The following is a 17,899-nucleotide window of genomic DNA, read 5'->3' on the forward strand; positions in this document are numbered from 1 at the left end:
AATATTTCTTCATAAAGTTTACGCGACAACAATATTTTTCCTTTCAGTTTGCATGGAAAATATTTTCTTTATTCTGTTTACGTGATGACAAGATTGCTTCACCCAGTTTACACAGCAACAATATTGCTTCAACCAGCTCACGCGTCTCTACGACGTTCCTTTACTTCAACTAATCCGTTCGTCTCCCAGTTTAAGCGACGATAATATTGCTTCTCCCAGTATACACGACAGCAATATTGCTTCCGATGATGCTTTTTTTCATCACAAAAAAAATTTCTTCATTTACTTTACGAGTGAGCAATTTTTTTTAACAATGTGTGTGTGTGTTTCTTTCTAATGAATTCACAACAATGAAGTTCACTCTCGCGTTCATTCTGAACTTTTTATTTGAACACAATCTTTTTATTTTACTTCCCCTGCATCTGTCACACAAAAGCATGCAATACCGTATACACATTAAATAAATGCATGATAATCTTCATACAATGAAGCAATAATGGGAAGAGAAAATGAAAACGTAGATGAAGCTGTGAGACGGTTCTGAAAAATGAAACCACGCCAAACTTACCTAAAAGGATATATAGATATCCTTTCATCGAAAACCAGTTAAAACACGGTGTCATCGCACCAGTTGGGATTTTGTTGCTTGATACGAATATTTTTTGTTCTTTGAATCAGTTTATCATTCGACCTAGTCACCTCTTAAACACAATGCTATAATACACTTGGCGATGACAAAGAAAGATGCCAAAACTTCGACTGATTGAGCCAAACGCGGTTGCGTCAGTCAAAGTTATGCTTATAAGAATGAGGGAAGGAAATACCAAAACGGCTCTCTCTCTCTCTCTTGGCGAGATTCACCGGGACACGCAGATTTTTCATTTAATTTCTCTACTCAACAAATAATTACTTTTGTTTAATTTAGCGCCATCATCGTCTTTGTAGCCGTTAGCGCTGCAGACGCTCCCCAAAATGATACAGACTCACCAAATTTCATTTCAGCAGTTTCTTCTGGCCCGAGAGACTTTCCATAAATAATAATAATTCGCAAATATGGCGCTCGAGAGTATTAGGCTAACATGGTTGCCCTATGTTGTCTGGAAATTATCCCGGACATAACAGGATGTTGCTCTTCAGAAGCAAGTTGTAGTTGTCTCATAATGGAATATTGCACCAGAAGCAATTAACTGTAAACTCGGGGCCCCCGCGACGAATCGAGTATTGATCGGTGTGATTATTAGATAACTACATTATCGAAATTCCTCTCGCAGTTCATTTCGTCCTTCATTAACACCTCCCACTAACATATGCCGATTGGCGACTTTTTTCTTTCGCCGTCTCTCAACTGCAGCCCCTAACCCAATCGAATTTACTAACCTTCGCAACGCTCAAGTTCCGATACTTACCGTTTGACTAGAGGAGCCTTTGGCGATACAAATTGCCGCCAAGATTGCGTAATCGCACACGCTTTTATGAGATTTTTCAAACTGACTCAAAGTTTTTACCGTGATGGATCGAAGGCAGTCGGAAGGTTAACAATGGAGATTGATGCTGGAGGGAGGGAGGGGGCGTTACGTTTAGATTTATCGCTATATAAGTAGAATTTTGGCGCCGTTTTTGTTCTCGTTGAGCTTGTTACACTTTTCTATCTCACACGTGAACATCTCACAGTGTCACAACAATGTTATAAAATTTCATTGCATGTCACAACAAAGGTAACAGTCTTGCGATTTTGTACCTTTTATACGTTCTTCATCACTGTACAACACACACGTGTGGTATCCATTCTTTGTCCCGCTACAATCTTATCCATTTGAACTTTAAATATTTTTCAACGCATAACACATATCTTTTTCCGTATTGACTGTCCATTCCGAGGATTCGTTTTGCAATCTTCGTTTTAAACGTACTTTCGCCTGATTGGTTGAATTTTAAGTCCTTCCTTTGCCAGACCACAGTATCGTCAGAGGCATGAGCCACCATAAGCAAAAGATGCCGAGGGTTGCACTGTTGTCACCTAATTGGACGACAAAAAGAAACAAAATTAATGTGGGGTATGGCACATATCTAAGAACTACGTAAAGTTTAATTCATATCAAACATTCGCCAACTGGTACGTCGCCATCTGTACCGGTAAAAAAAGAACGCCAAGAAAAGAATTCGCCAAAGTACTCGCCAGTCGAAGTTGTTGCAACAACGCTCATAACCATGCTTATCCGGAATCGTTATTAATTTCAGCCGTACGTATTGTTGGAATTATGTGAGTGTTAAGCGCGAGCCTAGGGCCTTGCAAACTCCCGAGATACACCAATGAATCCATATTATATTAGGCAGGCAAGAATGTGTTGTGAAGAAAAGAAGTATGCTTTAGGCAAGAATATTTCTTGAAGAATGCTTCGCAAAACAATGTCTCTTGAAGAAAGTTTTAATCAACAATTCCTGATGAAAAAGCACTAGGCAGCAATCTCTTAAGAATGTTCCCGAAAACAATGTCTAAACAACGGATGCAGAAGGGGGGGGGGCGACTTTACTCTGGGCAAAAATATCTTATAAAGAATGCTGAAGTCAACAATGCATTATGAAGAATGATTTAAGCAACAATGCATTATGAAGAATGATCTGAGCAACAATGCTTTAAACCTCCTCACCAAGATTCTATAAGCAACAATGCTTTAAACCTCCTCACCAAGATTCTATAAGCAACAATGCTTTAAACCTCCTCACCAAGATTCTATAAGCAACAATGCCTTATCAAGAAAGCTCTAAGCAACAATGCCTTATCAAGAAAGCTCTAAGCAACAATGCCTTATCAAGAATGCTCTAAGCAACAATGCCTTATCAAGAATGCTCTAAGCAACAATGCCTTATCAAGAATGCTCTAAGCAACAATGCCTTATCAAGAATGCTCTAAGCAACAATGCCTTATCAAGAATGCTCTAAGCAACAATGCCTTATCAAGAATGCTCTAAGCAACAACGCCTCACAAGAGAGAATTCTATAAGCAACGACGCCTCACAAGAGAGAATTCTATAAGCAACGACGCCTCACAAGAGAGAATTCTATAAGCAACAACGCCTCACAATAATTCTCTAATCAACAATGCCTTACCAAGAATGCTCTGAATAAAAATGTCTTGCTAACAATTCTCTAAGCAACAATGCCTCTAACCATGCTCTGAGCAATAATTCTTCACCAAGAATGCTCTAAGCAATAATGGTTCACAAAAAATGCTCTAAGCAACAATGGCTTACAAAGAATGCTCTAAGCAACAATGGCTTACAAAGAATGCTCTAAGCAACAATGGCTTACAAAGAATGCTCTAAGCAACAATGGCTTACAAAGAATGCTCTAAGCAACAATGGCTTACGAAGAATGCTCTAAGCAACAATGGCTTACGAAGAATGCTCTAAGCAACAATACTGTACGCCAGAGGTTTCCAACTTCTTAGATTTTGTTGAACCCTTGATGGTTCGGTAGCTGTACAACGAAACCCAAGCAAACATGAATATTTGTCCAAGGAAAAAAACACGAATACTTCTCTAATATAGAAATTATTTCAATTGGAGCAGCAGTCTTACAGCTTTTGATACCACGGAACCTACGCTGTAGGCAACAGTCAATAGCCAACATTCATCTTGCGAAGAATGCTCTGGGCAGCAACGAGGCTCTTTGGATCACGTGACATTTCCCATAAGAGACACGCGAACGGTATCCAAGGTAACAAACATGGCGACTTCCTCGGCGGCTCATGAACGATATTCCGAAAATTGTTTTTGAAGTCATCAATATCTGCCTGTTTTTGTTCCAAAAAATGCTCCAATCAATTCTGTGGAATTTCTTCAATGCAATTTATGCGTCATTATTAATTTTGAAGAAAAAAACATCTTATAAACGTTATGAATTGATGCAAAAGTAGGTCCAGAGCCTAACCATTTTATATATTTAATTCTCTAGGTTTCGTTTCTCTAAGGAAGTCAACATTTCGAGAATCAAGATTTCAGTTCAATTTTTAAAATTATTGACGTGGTGGGAGAAAAATTTCCGCATTTATGCACTAAAATCAGCAATTTCAGCATTGATTTCTATGGGGATCGTCGATTTAAATGCCTAACACGCCCGACGGAAAGGCTGTAACTTACGTGTCTGTCCCTCAAAGTGATGCTGATTATGACGTCCATGCAAAAAAAAATTACAGGCAGCAAAATGTACTTTGAAGTTCGTATCGCGTGACGAAGTGAACGAGATGCAACATTTATCACTTCTGAGAAGATCGAAGTGTGAAAGTCTGACGCAGATCGGTAATATAAATTCCACTGAATTAATGGATTGACAGCCTCGATACGATCTTGGATCTCATCATCCTAGTTCATTGTCATCGCTGAAAAAACCGCCCTACAACGTACCGCAGTCTTCAATCATCCTTATAAAGTAATTCAATAATCATGGTCTTCCCGCAGCAGCATTTTCGTTTCAATTTGTTCTCTCTCCGTCACGTGCGGGAAAAACCGAGGGGGAATTTAATCCTCCCTAAAATTTTGTTCAGCTCTGTTTTTAGAATCGGGGGGTCGTATTTTAAGATCACTGTTGTGTTGAGGGAGATCTCCTTTCTCTCGAGGCCTCGACTTTTCTTTCCCGAGTAAAGAGCCGACTTCGCTCCAGAGGTCCGCATGTACAGCCAACCCTCGGTTTACGAACTTAATTTATTCTTGACGTCTGTTCGTAAACCGAATTGTTCGTAAACTGAAGCAATTTTTTTCTAGATGGTTTAATGTGAAATTAATTAATCCGTTCCTGACATGCCAAAGTTTTTTTTACTATTGTAAATTTTTGCAGCAGATCTCACACATAACGTGTGTGTGTGTGTGAAACCGATGAAAACCATTAAAATAATGTTTCTTAGCAAATAACCGCAGTATCTGAAAGAGACGAAATGAAAAATGACGCTAGGGCTATGTCTGGTTTCATTAATATATCATTTATAATCCCTGCGTCATAGGGTAGCCATAGGGCTAAGAGCTTCTTTCAGCTACTGCTCCCTTCCTTGTCTCAGCTTTTTTCATCACATTGCAAATAACTGCCATGTCCCCCAGATCTGGCTGCGGCCCCTAGTTTGGGATCTTTGGTGGGCTCTCAAATCAGACTGTTCACGGGCCCCTGTATAGCATTTATAGCGTGAGAAAACAAAAAATGGTAAATATCTACACGAGCCCTGTTATAACCCGTCCTTGGAGGGGATGGGGGAAATGATATTCAAATGGATCGAAGGCAGACATCTTCAGATGCGAATGGAACGGAGGCAGGCAGATTCAGGTCGATGTGTCGGAGAAGCGACTTATTCTGCAGGTACATCGGATCATCCCGTATTTTACAGGACAGACAAGTTTCTCCCATTTTGCTCGGCTCTTGGTGGGGGGGGGGGGGCGAACTCTTCCCTTGACCCTCGGATATGTGTTTGGCATTATGTGAAGTCGGTTCCGTTCAATGAGATGGGAGGCAACAAAATACCCATAAGATATACTTTTTAAATATAACGCGATCTCCTCGCGTATTCCCAAGAGATCGGAATGATCCGTCCAGGGAATTTTTGTCAGTAGATATCCGTGCTCGTACCGGGATTCGAACCCAGACGTGCACAGGCAGAAACCAGCTCCCTAATCACTGGATTGCCAGGCGACAATTCACTGCATTGTGGTGATAAATAATGGCAAATACTCACTGCATCTGGGAAAGTCTTCGTCGGATATATCCTGGGACCTCCACAGGCCGTCGATGCAGGTCAAAACGGACGGTCCGATGAGGTCGTAGCCGTCGTTGCAGTAGTATTCGACGAAGGAGCCTTCGCTCGGGTGTCCCCAGCAGCTCATGTCTTGAGTCACGTTGAAGTGCCCGTTCGAGATTGCGGGGATTGGTTTCGTGCATCCGGGGTCTGTTTGCAATAGAAAATAAAATGTACACGAACGTCATTACATTACGGTCACTTTTGAAGAAGACTTGACAGCATTATTCTCTATTTACGATTAGTTTTGAGGAGTGGTCTGACGTGAGAGACCTCGAAATCACTCTTGACACGTCACCCACGTCATACAAAATATTATACGAGATAATTTCGAATTTTAGTGCTTAGGGGGTCCGTCTGTAACTTAGACTGAGGCAACCGGGGCACTGTCCCGGGGTACCGAGCCGGATGGGGTCTTCACAAATTATGTGTGTGTGTGTAGATTTATTTCACATAATTTTTCCCTCTAAACGGGGAACCAAGAAATAACCTGCTCTGGGGACTCGAGAAGGCAAGCCTTGGTGGGGGGATGAGGGGGCTATAGCCCAGGCCTTGGGCCCCAGGGTGCCAAGTTCGGAGGGGTGGTAAATTTGTGGAATGAATGGTCAAGAAAATTAGTAGAATCGCAGCAAGATTTTTACAGGTCACAGGTGGTAAAACCATAAATCCAACTATGTCTGGAAAGCGAGGGACTAGGTCAGTGAGCGACTGAAAAAGTGATCAAGAAAGTGTACAGGCATGAGGGTGATGAGAAGAGTGTGTGCAGCAGGTGATCTAAAGATTGACGTATAGAGAGCGAGACACCAGGTCGATGAGCGACCGAAATCGTATGAATGAATGTGAGCGACCAAAACAGTGACCAAGAAAGTTTGCAAGCATACGAATGAGGGAAAAGAGTGGCCTAGAATGTCTGCAAGCATGGATTGGCCGGAAACAGTGTGTGCAAGCATGTTACTAATCAGAAGTGTGCCTTTGTTATAGTACGACCAGATCAATGAGTGACAAAAAAGAGTGACAAGAGTGTGCGTGAGCATGGGAGAGACCTAGGGAGTGTGTAAGCGTAGGAGTGTCCCAGGGAGTGTGTAAGTGACCTGGAGACCCAGAAACCAGGTCAGTGAACAACCAGAAGTGTGACCAAAAGATGATCAAGCAGGTGTTCTAGCATGTGTGACCAAAACATTGCCTTGAAGACAGATGCATTTGCAGGGGCTGGGGTAAGTGGGTTATAGAATAGGGGAAATTACATTTAATAGGGTGGAAACTTTGAAGAATTCATGGTCAAGAAAATTGGTCCAAAAGAGATAGAGAAATGGACTCGCCTCCGAACATTTTGTGCCTGATACCGCTCCTCCAGGGAGTGTTGAGCACGACCATGTAGCACCTGAAGCTAATGTCCGTGTGGTTGATCCAGTCGGCGATCTGGAACCTGCGGTTGAAGCTGACCTCGTACGTCCTGTTCCAGAGGACGTTGACGCTGTCGAACGGAACGCTGCTCAGGTACTTGCCGCTCAACTCGCTGTAGACACCGCAGGCCGGAGACGGCTTCGGATATATACCGACGCAATGCATGTTGATCGTCTCTGTGCACGTTATCATGTCCGTGTACGTCCTCCAGGCATCTTCGGAACAAGCCTCTGAAAATGAAATAGGAACCAATAAGACTCTTTCAATGTGAGCGATTCCTAAAGGATTTTTTTGGGATGGTCCGAGCTCCTATCCGGACAATTCCAAAATAAGGATTGTCTGGGACGGTCAGAGCTCTTATTAAGGATTGTCTTGGATGGTCAGAGCTCTTATCCAAACAGTTCCTAAAGGATTTATTGGGGATTGTCCGAGCTCTTATCCGGACATTTCCAAAAGGTCAGAGCTCTTATCCGGACATTTCCAAAAGGTCCGAGCTCTTATCCGGACATTTCCAAAAGGTCAGAGCTCTTATCCGGACATTTCCAAAAGGTCCGAGCTCTTATCCGGACATTTCCAAAAGGTCAGAGCTCTTATCCGGACAATTCCAAAATAAGGATTGTCAGGGATGATCAGCAGAGCTCTTATCCAGACAATGCCTAAATAAGGATTTGTAGGATGGTCAGAGCTCTTATCCGGACAATTCCAAAATAAGTATTGCGAAAAAATGAACGTTGCGATGTTAAGTGCTCTTACCCACGATAACCATGACATAGACTTCATTCTGGGCAGTCTTGCCGTTCGTCCTGACCTTGCAGCTGAACGAACCGGTCATCTCCATTGTGACCTTCGTGATGGGCAGCGTGCTGGGAGAGTTGACGCTTAGGTCGACGTGCCCCTTCAGGAGCGAGTAGGGTTTCGGTTTGCTGCCCAGTGACCATAGGTATACTAACTCGCCGTCCTTCTCCCATTCGACCTCTGTGACCTTCTCGGACGGCTCTAGGATGTAGTGGCAGGTCAGTGTGGCTCCTTCGCCGTGTAGAACGTACTCGACCCTGTTGCTATCGGACAGGAGCCGCACTTCGGAAACTGCAACTGCAAGAACACCTGCAACAGGAATTATAAATAACGGAGATTTAGAGTAACTATTTTCAAAATCAAACATATCCATTGTGAAAATTCTAGAAAAAATTATATTTGAAATTTTTGTGGGTGACAATGTAAAGGGTGTCCCATAAATTCGTAAAAAGTTAAAAAAATTGAAGGAATTGGAAAATTTTTGAATGTGAGAAAGAAATTTGAATGCCCAGAGAGTTTGAAAAAAATTTATTCTCACGGAACAGAATTTTTTTTAGTAGGTACAGAAAAAAATTTAGTTCGAAGTTTTGTCTACAGAGGGCGCTACACGAAAAAAAAACCCCACTGAATTTTGGACCGGAACATTTCTCCTATATCGTCTGTGTACTAAACATTCGTAAAGCTTCAGCACGAATCTCCAGCCCGTGATTCGCGGCTGACGTAAAACAACTCCACGAATAGCACATCACAATAAAAAAAACCTTATGTAAGTTACTCCAGTTACAGGAAAATTCAGAAATGAGGCATTAACGGACTCTGATTTGCATATTGCCAGTGATTTGTTTTCGTGCTGCGCCCTCTATCGATAAAAATTTGAACTATTCTTTTCTGGAAAAAAGGAAACCCACAACCCTTCACACGTGAGATGAACTTCTTTCGCCAGCCGCATTCAAATTTCCCCGATTCGTTAAATTTTTTATGAATTTCTAAACTATTTACGACTTTGTGGAACAATCGGTGTGTATTAGATTAGACCATTCCGCAATACATCTTTCTTTTTGGGGGGAGAGGCATTGTCCGCCCATGCCAAAAAACATAAATAATAGAAAGGCATTACTACTAGAGGGCATAAAAATTTACAGGAAAATTTGAAATCTTTTATATGGAGTCAAAACCGCCATATTTAAAAGATTTTCAATTAAGAAAGATTCCAAATAATTTTCACATGTGGTCTGTAGCTCAAGTGTGTGAGGGTCTTTAAAACGCTCTTGAAAATCTTTCTGAACAAAGAAAGTATCTCCCCCTCCCTCCCCCCCCCCATAACAGAGTTCAAAGATGTTTTGTTGGTCACCCTTGAATATATATATATTGTTACGATCTGTAGACGATAGATGGCGCGATTTGGTCGATGGCTCTCAGAAATATCAAAATCTGTTGATTCCGGTTTCGGTATTGCGCAGAGGCATAAAATTGGTGAAGAACTGGTGGAGGGTTGGACAGAGGCTTCCTAGAAGGTGACGCCCATCCAGACAGTGGCGCCACAAACCTGGTACTATGAAATAGAAATTTGTGGAATGTTTTTTTTCTTGAAGCTTCGACCTCAGACCTATAAATAGATGCCAGGCTAGAACAGAGAGAGACTGGATAAAAAGTCACTTGTGATTGAACTTTTGTGAGAAAGTTGGTAGCTCTCTCTGATTAGCTTGTAAATACGTGTAAATTGCTGTTCTGTAAATAAATCTGTGTTTGTCCGACCAACCGCTTCGAGAAAAAGAACATTCCACAAATTTCTATTTATGACATGAAAAATTTCTATTTCATAGTACCAGGTTTGTGGCGCCACTATCTGCATGGGCGTGAACTTCTGGAAGCTTCTGTCCAACCCTCCACCAGTTCTTCACCAATCGCATGCCTCTGCGCAATACCGAAGCCGGTATCAACAGATTTTGATATTTCTGATATCCATCGAACAATTCGCGCCATCTATCGTCTATAGATCATAAAAATGTATATACCGTTTAAGTTCGAGGTCACTAAATTATGGAGGGGGAGGGCTGCACCATGGGCGGAAATACGGGTTGGGACACGAGGGTGCAGTCGACTGATCTAATGTGAATGTGTATATATGAATTGACATCATCATCATCATTGTACCCCTCAGCAATAATGACCGGGCCCCTCCCGCAGACTTTCAATTCCATCGCTGCCTATGGGCTGCACAAATTTCTTTTCACTCAGTTCTTGAGTTCAACATCTAAGCATTTGGATTCTTAGTGCCATCTATCGACAGACTGAAAAAAAAATCACCAGAAAAGTGAAACCAATTATGGAACAGCTGTTGCTATCTGGTATGTTTGAAAAAAAAGAAAATTAAACGCACATCTAGTGTCATTCTTGGAAACTAGATGGCGTTAAACCCTTCATCAAGGAAATATTTTTCACGCTACGAGACTGTGTAGGTCAAAGTCATGCAGCTTTCGGTAGGAAACTTGAGAAACTGCAACAAGTCAAGACCGACCATATTTGCATCATTAATGTTTATATTGAATGCTAATTTGGAGTTGGGGGTTCTTCTCATTTACAATTTACGGGACACTGTGTGTACTTAACAAATTTCCTTTTATTAAAAAAAAAATCTTCTCTGAGGAAAAATATTTAAAAAACAAGAAAAATTATTTGAACGTTCCTTTTTACAGAAAAAAATTGTTGGTAAAATATCGAGTGAATTGTCTTTCAGAGGAAAAGTATTGGGAATAAGGGAAAAATAGTTGAAAAATTGTATTTTACGGATAAAATGACAAAAGAAAACTCTTTTAGATAAGAAAAATATTCAAAATTTCCTTTTCGGGGAAAAAAGATTAGAATTTTCTGAGGAGAAAAAAATTATCTAAAAAATTTTCAAAAATTCCTTTCAGAAAAAAAAAATTGAAAAATTTTTTTAGAGGGGGGAGGGAATTTTTAAAATATGAAATTTTTGGGGAAAAATTAAATAATTCACAGCTTTTAAAAAAATTTTAATATCCACTTTTAGGAAAAATATTAAAAATTTGAGAAAAAGAATGAAAATTCTAGGAAAATAATAAAAAATTCCCTTATCTTTTTAGGGAAAAAATACAAATAAATTTCAATTGAAAAGTAATTTTAAAAAATAATTATTTTGTTTTGAAAAATATAGTGAAAAAAAAAAACTATTTAAGGAAAAAATATTAAATTTTTTGTGAAAATATTTCCCGTTTTTTTGGAAAAAAATATGCACTGAAACACTATAAAATACGTTAAAGGGAACAATATTAAAAAAAATTCCCGTTTATAGGAAAAAATGAAAAATTCCCATCGAGGAAAAATTATCAATAAAGAATTATGTTTTCGGGGAAAATATTAAAAGTTTTACCCCCTCCTCTTTTTTTACACCATAAAATATGAAAAATCCCTTTTGTGAGGAAAACTATCAAAATTTTCCCTTTTAAAAAGAAAATTTTAGAGGGGAAAAAAAGGGGGGGGAAGAAGGGATCAAAACATGAAGGACATCAAACCACTCTGGAAACAAAAAAAGAGCATTTGCCCACGCGAATACTCTTTAATTCGATCATAACGTGGAGAGGCTTTCAGTCAAGCCCCCATTTAACCCCATTTACATCCTGTATTTACTCAACACAAATTTAATCAATCGATTTTTTTCTGTTTCAAATCCAATTTTCTTCCCCCCCCCCTTTCCCTTTTCTTCTTCTTGTAAATCGGGATTATTTCTTCTAAAAATAACTATGCACCTGAGAAATCGGAAAAAAGGGATGTTAATGTGTGTGGACTCGAACATCATCACTTCGTATGAATTTTTTTGATGGAATCTCTTGATGTGTTTGAGAGAGAGAGAGAAACATCAACAGAGACCGTCGATATGATGAAGTTAGTAACCCTTTGCAGGATTCAGTACTACACAGACTTTAGCGATTCTTATATATCATTAAGTTCGGTCGTCCCGCCTTTACAGGCATACGGCGAGGTGGGTTCGACCCAGCGATCACAGTTTCACAGCGATAAAAGCAAACAACTCTCTCGACAATATACTGAGCTTAAAAGAAGTTAACGACAAAAACAAATAAAATTTCAAAGTAAACATAAAAGGGGCCATTCAAGTATTACGTAAGCAGATTTTTAGCCATTTTAACCCCCCCCCCTTTGTCAGCAGAATACTGACTCACCCCCCCCCCCCCTGTCAAAAAACAAATAGTTGATCACGTAAGCAACCTTCAAACCCCCCTTGATGCTGACGTAATACTTGAATGAACCCCCAAAGTAATTGTGTGACAAAAGAAAACATTGACTTAAAGTTATCGTTGAAATAAATAAAAAGCTTAACATTATAAGATTAAAAGCAAAATGAAGGATTTTTTTTCATATATCTCGCCAAGCTTTGATGAGTGTCTGTTACGATTTGGCGATCATTCGAATCGAATGGCGATCGCTGTTTATATTAGACCTCCTCCGCTTACAAGAAATTTGATTATCGGCAAGAAATTTGGATGATCTATATTTGACGAACCGGCGATAAGTAATAAGTATAACCTTCTCCTAACCTAACCGCACGTTAGAAAAGGAAAAGAAGAAGGAAAAAAAGTAGAAGAAAGGGGGAATTATAACGGAAAACAGTATAATAGATAAGTTGATGAGAGAGTACGTACGAAGTAGATTTTTCTTTTTACCCCTCACCCTACCTGTTCCCTTTCGCTCTCACATGTACACGTTACGTGACGTCACGAGCTACGCGCGGAGTCCTTCTGCTACAGATGGTGTTGACAATGTGCAGTTTACGCTAATCTCCAAAAAAGTGGTATTATTGTTAACACATGGGAAATGAAAGGGGGAAAAGATGAGAAAAACATTTTTTTTCAGTCCCATTTCTGTCTCCCTCTAACAGCCACCATTTCTCTACGTATGTGTGGTTTCCTTTTTATTCACTCGTCAAACCGTAGCGAGGGGGTAAAGGAAAAAAAAATCATCATTTTAGTTACATGCCGCTGTGCGGTCGTGCGGGCATGATGCTGGACTCTCATCATTAGAATCCAGGTTCGAACCCCGTTGACGGCACAGGGGAGATCGGTCAGCTGGAGTAGATTTTCTGCTGTTTTCCAGCTTCAAGGCACGAATGCGCCCCCCCCCCTCCCCGGTCTCCCATCTAAAAAAGTCTCTTCGCAGAGAGCTGGCATGCGAGCCGATCTCCCCGTTGAAAAGTCTCGCCATAGAGAGCAACACTTCACTTCTGATATATAGATGGCGGCACTGAAAAATCAGACACAGTGCTAGATACGCACTCAGACTGTTAGGTACTTACACTTCCAGCACAACTCACTAGGTAGTAAATTGCTCGTGGCGATAGAATTGAGTTCAGGGCAGTAACTAGGCTGGGGAAACCGAAGCACTGCTCCTTTGCCCCGAGCGGAACTTTAGGAACCACAAAAGTTTACATCTGTTTAGCATAATAATAACCCTTTCAAGCAAGGGCGTAGCGAGAGGGAAGACTTGGGGAGGGGGGGGGGGTCTGGTCCCCCCTAGAAATGTGAGAAAATGACCGGAAAAAGATGGCCAAATCTATTGTTCTATCATTTTGGTCCCCCCCCCCGAAATGAAAGTGGTCCCCCCCCGAACTAAATTTCTGGATACGCCCCTGCTTTCAAGAGAAGCCATAAGGAAAAGTCTGCCCCGGGCCCCCCCCCCCCCCCGAGAAGCAACATAAATGCATTAGGGGGGGGGGTCGCACATACACTCAGAACACACACATTCCGGTATGTGCCAATTCGTCAGAAATATCACAAAGGAATGTGCACGATGTGCATATACGGTTAAGTAGTAGTAGTTTAGTTACTCCCTGTATATATCAAATACGGCTGCTCGTCAGATTCACGGTTGAAATTTCAGACCAGTTTTGTTTTTGAGTTTGAGGTTTTCGCTAACACCAACATATCAATGTATGATCCTGTAACTCGCTTATCCCCTCCCCCCCCCCCCCCTCCTCCGTATACCGACGATTCATGGGATCTTCTCTAATCTAGTTCTTGGAGAAAAGCCAAAAAGGTATTTCACATTTCCCATTTTCTTCTCCACTTCGTCACGAAAAAGAAAAGCCACCTCGTGAGGATCTATTGAGATTATCCCTACACACCACACCGTTTATATCAGGGATGGTATCGATTTCAAGGATCATAAATATTTCTTTTTTTTTCTTTTTTTTTTGTTCCTATTTTTAGACTTTATCGTATCGCACTGGGTTTTGATAAATAAAAGTTATATAGAGAGAATATACCTTTTTTTCTATATACCAGAGGTTCTTAACCCCTTGTGTTCCATGGACCCTTTGTGCCGAAAGTATCAAGGCCACTACGCCCCCTCCGTCCTTACAAAATAGAGGACACTGACCCATTCACAGAATAATATTCAAGATAATGCCCACGCTGCTGTTGAGTCGTGTAAGCCAACGAGAGAAGACGTGGTCCAGTAACTGGCCTGGCCACGGAGGAGGCCAACCAGCTCCCCCTCATCCGGGGCAATGACTAAAATCGACAATGGTCGATAGAGCCTGGGCGGTGCACGGTATGAAATGAAATGTGTGAGAGCATTGCACTGGATCCTGGTTCGAACGGGGTTATAAAATCCAGCCTATACGCTAGTTTTTTTTTATCATCCTGGATACAGACATAGTTCCGAAAGCGAAAATCGTAACAAGCCGAATTTCTGCAGTACCAATACCAATTCGTAGGGAGAATATAGGGAAGGGTGATCGAGGCCCCCTCCCCCTTTTACGGAAAAGATTGTGTTATTTAGGATTTTCATAGGAGGAGGAAGACATTCGTCCCCCTCCTCCTCTATATGAGGAGTTCGCCCACTCATGTGGTTATACTGTACAGATTTTAAAAAAAAAGGCAATTCATAGCTGTAATCAAAAACTAACCGTTACTTACTGACCATTGGCAAATTACAAGCCATGAGTTTTTCGCCAGAAGGAGTCTTCCAGTCCATCCAAGGAAAACTATCGCAATTCGGAGGATAATATTATTTTTTGTAATTGGCGGATTAAAAATTCAGGGGTCATTCAAGCTATTGCTTGAATGACCCCTTCGTCATTTTTCACCCCCTTCCCCCCTTGTCAGCAAAAGTCAGCAAAACACTGACCCCCCCCCCTTCCCCCGCCAGCAAAATTTCGTCAGCAGCTTAGAATATTTCAAATGTTCAAAAAGGGGTGGTTGATGACGTAAGCAACCTTCAAACCCCCGTCATCAAAAGTCAGCAAATCCGAACCACCCCCCCCCCCCGATGCTGACGTAATACCTGAATGACCCCGCACGCCAAACACTGCTCGAATTGAGACCCAACATGCTCGGTCTACGGGGTGGGGAGGTCCCCATGAATTCGTAGATAGCATAAAAATTCATAAAAATTGAAGGCATTAGTATATTTGAATGCGGCTTGCGAAAAGTTATTCTCACAAGCATAGGCGTACACAGAATTTTCTCGAGGGGGGAATTCCAGATTTTTTCGTTTACGTTTTTTCCTGTAAAATTACACCATAATCTTGGCTCAATGGGGAACCCTACAGGAACCCCCTGGTAGGGGGTTCCCTACCTTTGCGTACGCCAATGCTCTTTATCCCTCAATGTCAACATCACAATGAAAAAAAAAAAACCTTATGTTAAAAAGTTATTCTCACAAAAGGGGAATGTTTCTTTGGTACAGAAAAAATCTCAAATTTTTGTCGATAGAGGGCGCTACATGAAAGCATATCACGGCGTTATGAACCGGAACCTTCTTCAATACCTTCTGTGTCCGAAACATTCGCAAATCTTCAGCCAGTGATTCGTGGCATAGGTAAAACAACTTCACCGATAGTGCTTTATCCACCAATGTCAACATCACATTGAAAACCTTATGCAAGCACCAGTAACTTGCAAATTCAGAAATGAGCCATTAATCGTGGAACCTGCATTTTATAGGACTCTGATCTGCGTACTTCCAGCTTTCGTGCAGCGCCCCCATCGACAAAAGTTTGAGCCGTTATTTTTTCCTGCATCAAAAAAAAAAATAATAATAATAAAATCCCCCTTTCCTGAGAATAACTTTCTCGCAAACCGCATTCAAATGTACCACCAATTTTTACGAAGTTTTAAACCATTAACGAATTTGTGGGGCACCCTGTACATTTCCTCCTCTCCCACAAGAGAATTACAAGACATCTAAATCCCTACAAATGACTACACACCCGCACTTAAAACAAGACTATCCGTTGCAGCTGTTGCGGGAGTTTTCAAATACACACGTAAAATGGATGTACTGTACCATGCAAGACTAGATACTCAGCCCCTTAATCTCAGCTCAACTCCTCCAGAAGAAGATTCGGCACACACACACTCACGAAATTAGAATACGGTGAATAATTTTTTACTGCATTCCGACTCTACCCGCCCTCCCCAATTCGGCCAGCACAAGGGAAAAAAAAAATAACGATCCACTCCAAGAGAGCCGTGAAGGTTCGTTTCGGCGGCCCCTAAATTATAATGACGGGTTTAGCTTCTGAAGGAATGGTGGGTGGAAGTTCGAGCTCAATTAGGCTCAAAGTTAATCTTTGCGCGTGCTCTCTCTCTCTCTCTCATCAAATATTCTCGACCCCGCTGGAACGCACCAGGCCTGCACATGGTCGAGGACTACGCAGGAGGGATTTCAAAGCAATGGTTGAGTCGTCGTCGATCCCCTTCCATGGATACCATACACTGTAGTATATGCATGGTGCCTCCCTGAATCTATACATCAGTATGATTTCTCTTTCTCTTACCGCTTATCACATATTCCGGGAGTGAGTCATTTGAAGATAACCAAAAAAAAAAGTCCGGAAGGGGAAAAAGCGGTAAATATACATCAGGATATATCGGCACCCAGAGTCTGTACAAGATAAATCGGGGTTTTTTTCCCTGCTGGAGAGAGAGAGAGAGAGAGACATCGATATATTTTGTTGGAAAAAAATTAGATTTAAACGAGAGTTTTTGTTGGAAAAAATCGGTTGCCGTGGTAACCACAGAGTCTGTAAGCCGGTGGCATCGTGGATGTTATTTTTCTGAATCTGAGTTTATATCATGGATTCAGACATGATTCAGGAAGTGGCAACCCCAAGTCGAAATTCCAAACATCCCGATAGCACCAGTATTCTGACAGCAAAAAAATCTTCCGACGGTATCGATATTCTAGCCGACCGCAAAAACTCTCGACAGACCAATATTCTAGCCCGACAGTATCAATATTCTAGCCCGACAGCCTAAAAAAAATCCCAACAGTACTAATATTCTAGCCCGTCAGCCTAAAAAAATCCCAGCAGTACTAATATTCTACCCAGACAGTAAGAAAAGTCCCGACGGCACCAATATTCTAGCCCAACAAGCAAAAACATCTGATGGTACAAATATTCTAGCCTAACAAAGTACCTAATATTCTATCCTGACATCAAAAATTTTCGACGGTACTAATATTCTATCCCGACAAGCAAAAAATCCCGACGGTATCAACATTCTAGCCTAACACAGTATCCAATATCCACCACCAAACCAGAACAAGGCTCCCACTCTGTCCCAAGAGAGGGATATAAGAGTATCCAATATCCCGACGGTACCGATGTTCCAGCCCGACAGCCTATAAAAAAAATCCCGACAGTACTGTTGACTACCCAGACAGCAAAAAACACCCGACGGTACCATTATTCTAGCCTGACAGGCAAGAAAATCCCAACAGTATTAATATTCTACTCAGACGGGAAGAAAAGTTCCGACGGTAACAATATTTTAGCCCAACAAGCAAGAAAATCCGACGATACAAATATTCTAGCCTAACACAGTACCTAATATTCTATCCCGACAGAAAAAACTTCCGACGGTACCAATATTCTATCCC

General features: G+C 41.3%; 1 protein-coding gene across 1 annotated transcript in view; it reads right to left on the reverse strand.

The window, feature by feature from the left end:
* Window positions 1-368: 368 nt before the first annotated feature.
* The window catches only part of LOC149063836 (uncharacterized), a 33,607-nt gene continuing 16,076 nt past the window's right edge, over window positions 369-17,899 (reverse strand). The window contains exons 2-5 of the mRNA XM_089255015.1: window positions 7,934-8,284; window positions 7,096-7,410; window positions 5,717-5,926; window positions 369-2,017 (exon numbers count right to left, since the gene is read on the reverse strand). Coding sequence (XP_089111141.1) covers window positions 1,932-2,017; window positions 5,717-5,926; window positions 7,096-7,410; window positions 7,934-8,284 — 962 coding nt within the window. The 3' untranslated portion in view covers window positions 369-1,931. The remainder of the gene's footprint in view (window positions 2,018-5,716; window positions 5,927-7,095; window positions 7,411-7,933; window positions 8,285-17,899) is intronic.

This window comes from Pholcus phalangioides, unplaced genomic scaffold (assembly GCF_987345545.1).
Source record: "Pholcus phalangioides strain wild (caught in Gottingen) unplaced genomic scaffold, Ppha-v1.0 ptg000042l_1, whole genome shotgun sequence".
NCBI classification, from domain to species: domain Eukaryota; kingdom Metazoa; phylum Arthropoda; class Arachnida; order Araneae; family Pholcidae; genus Pholcus; species Pholcus phalangioides.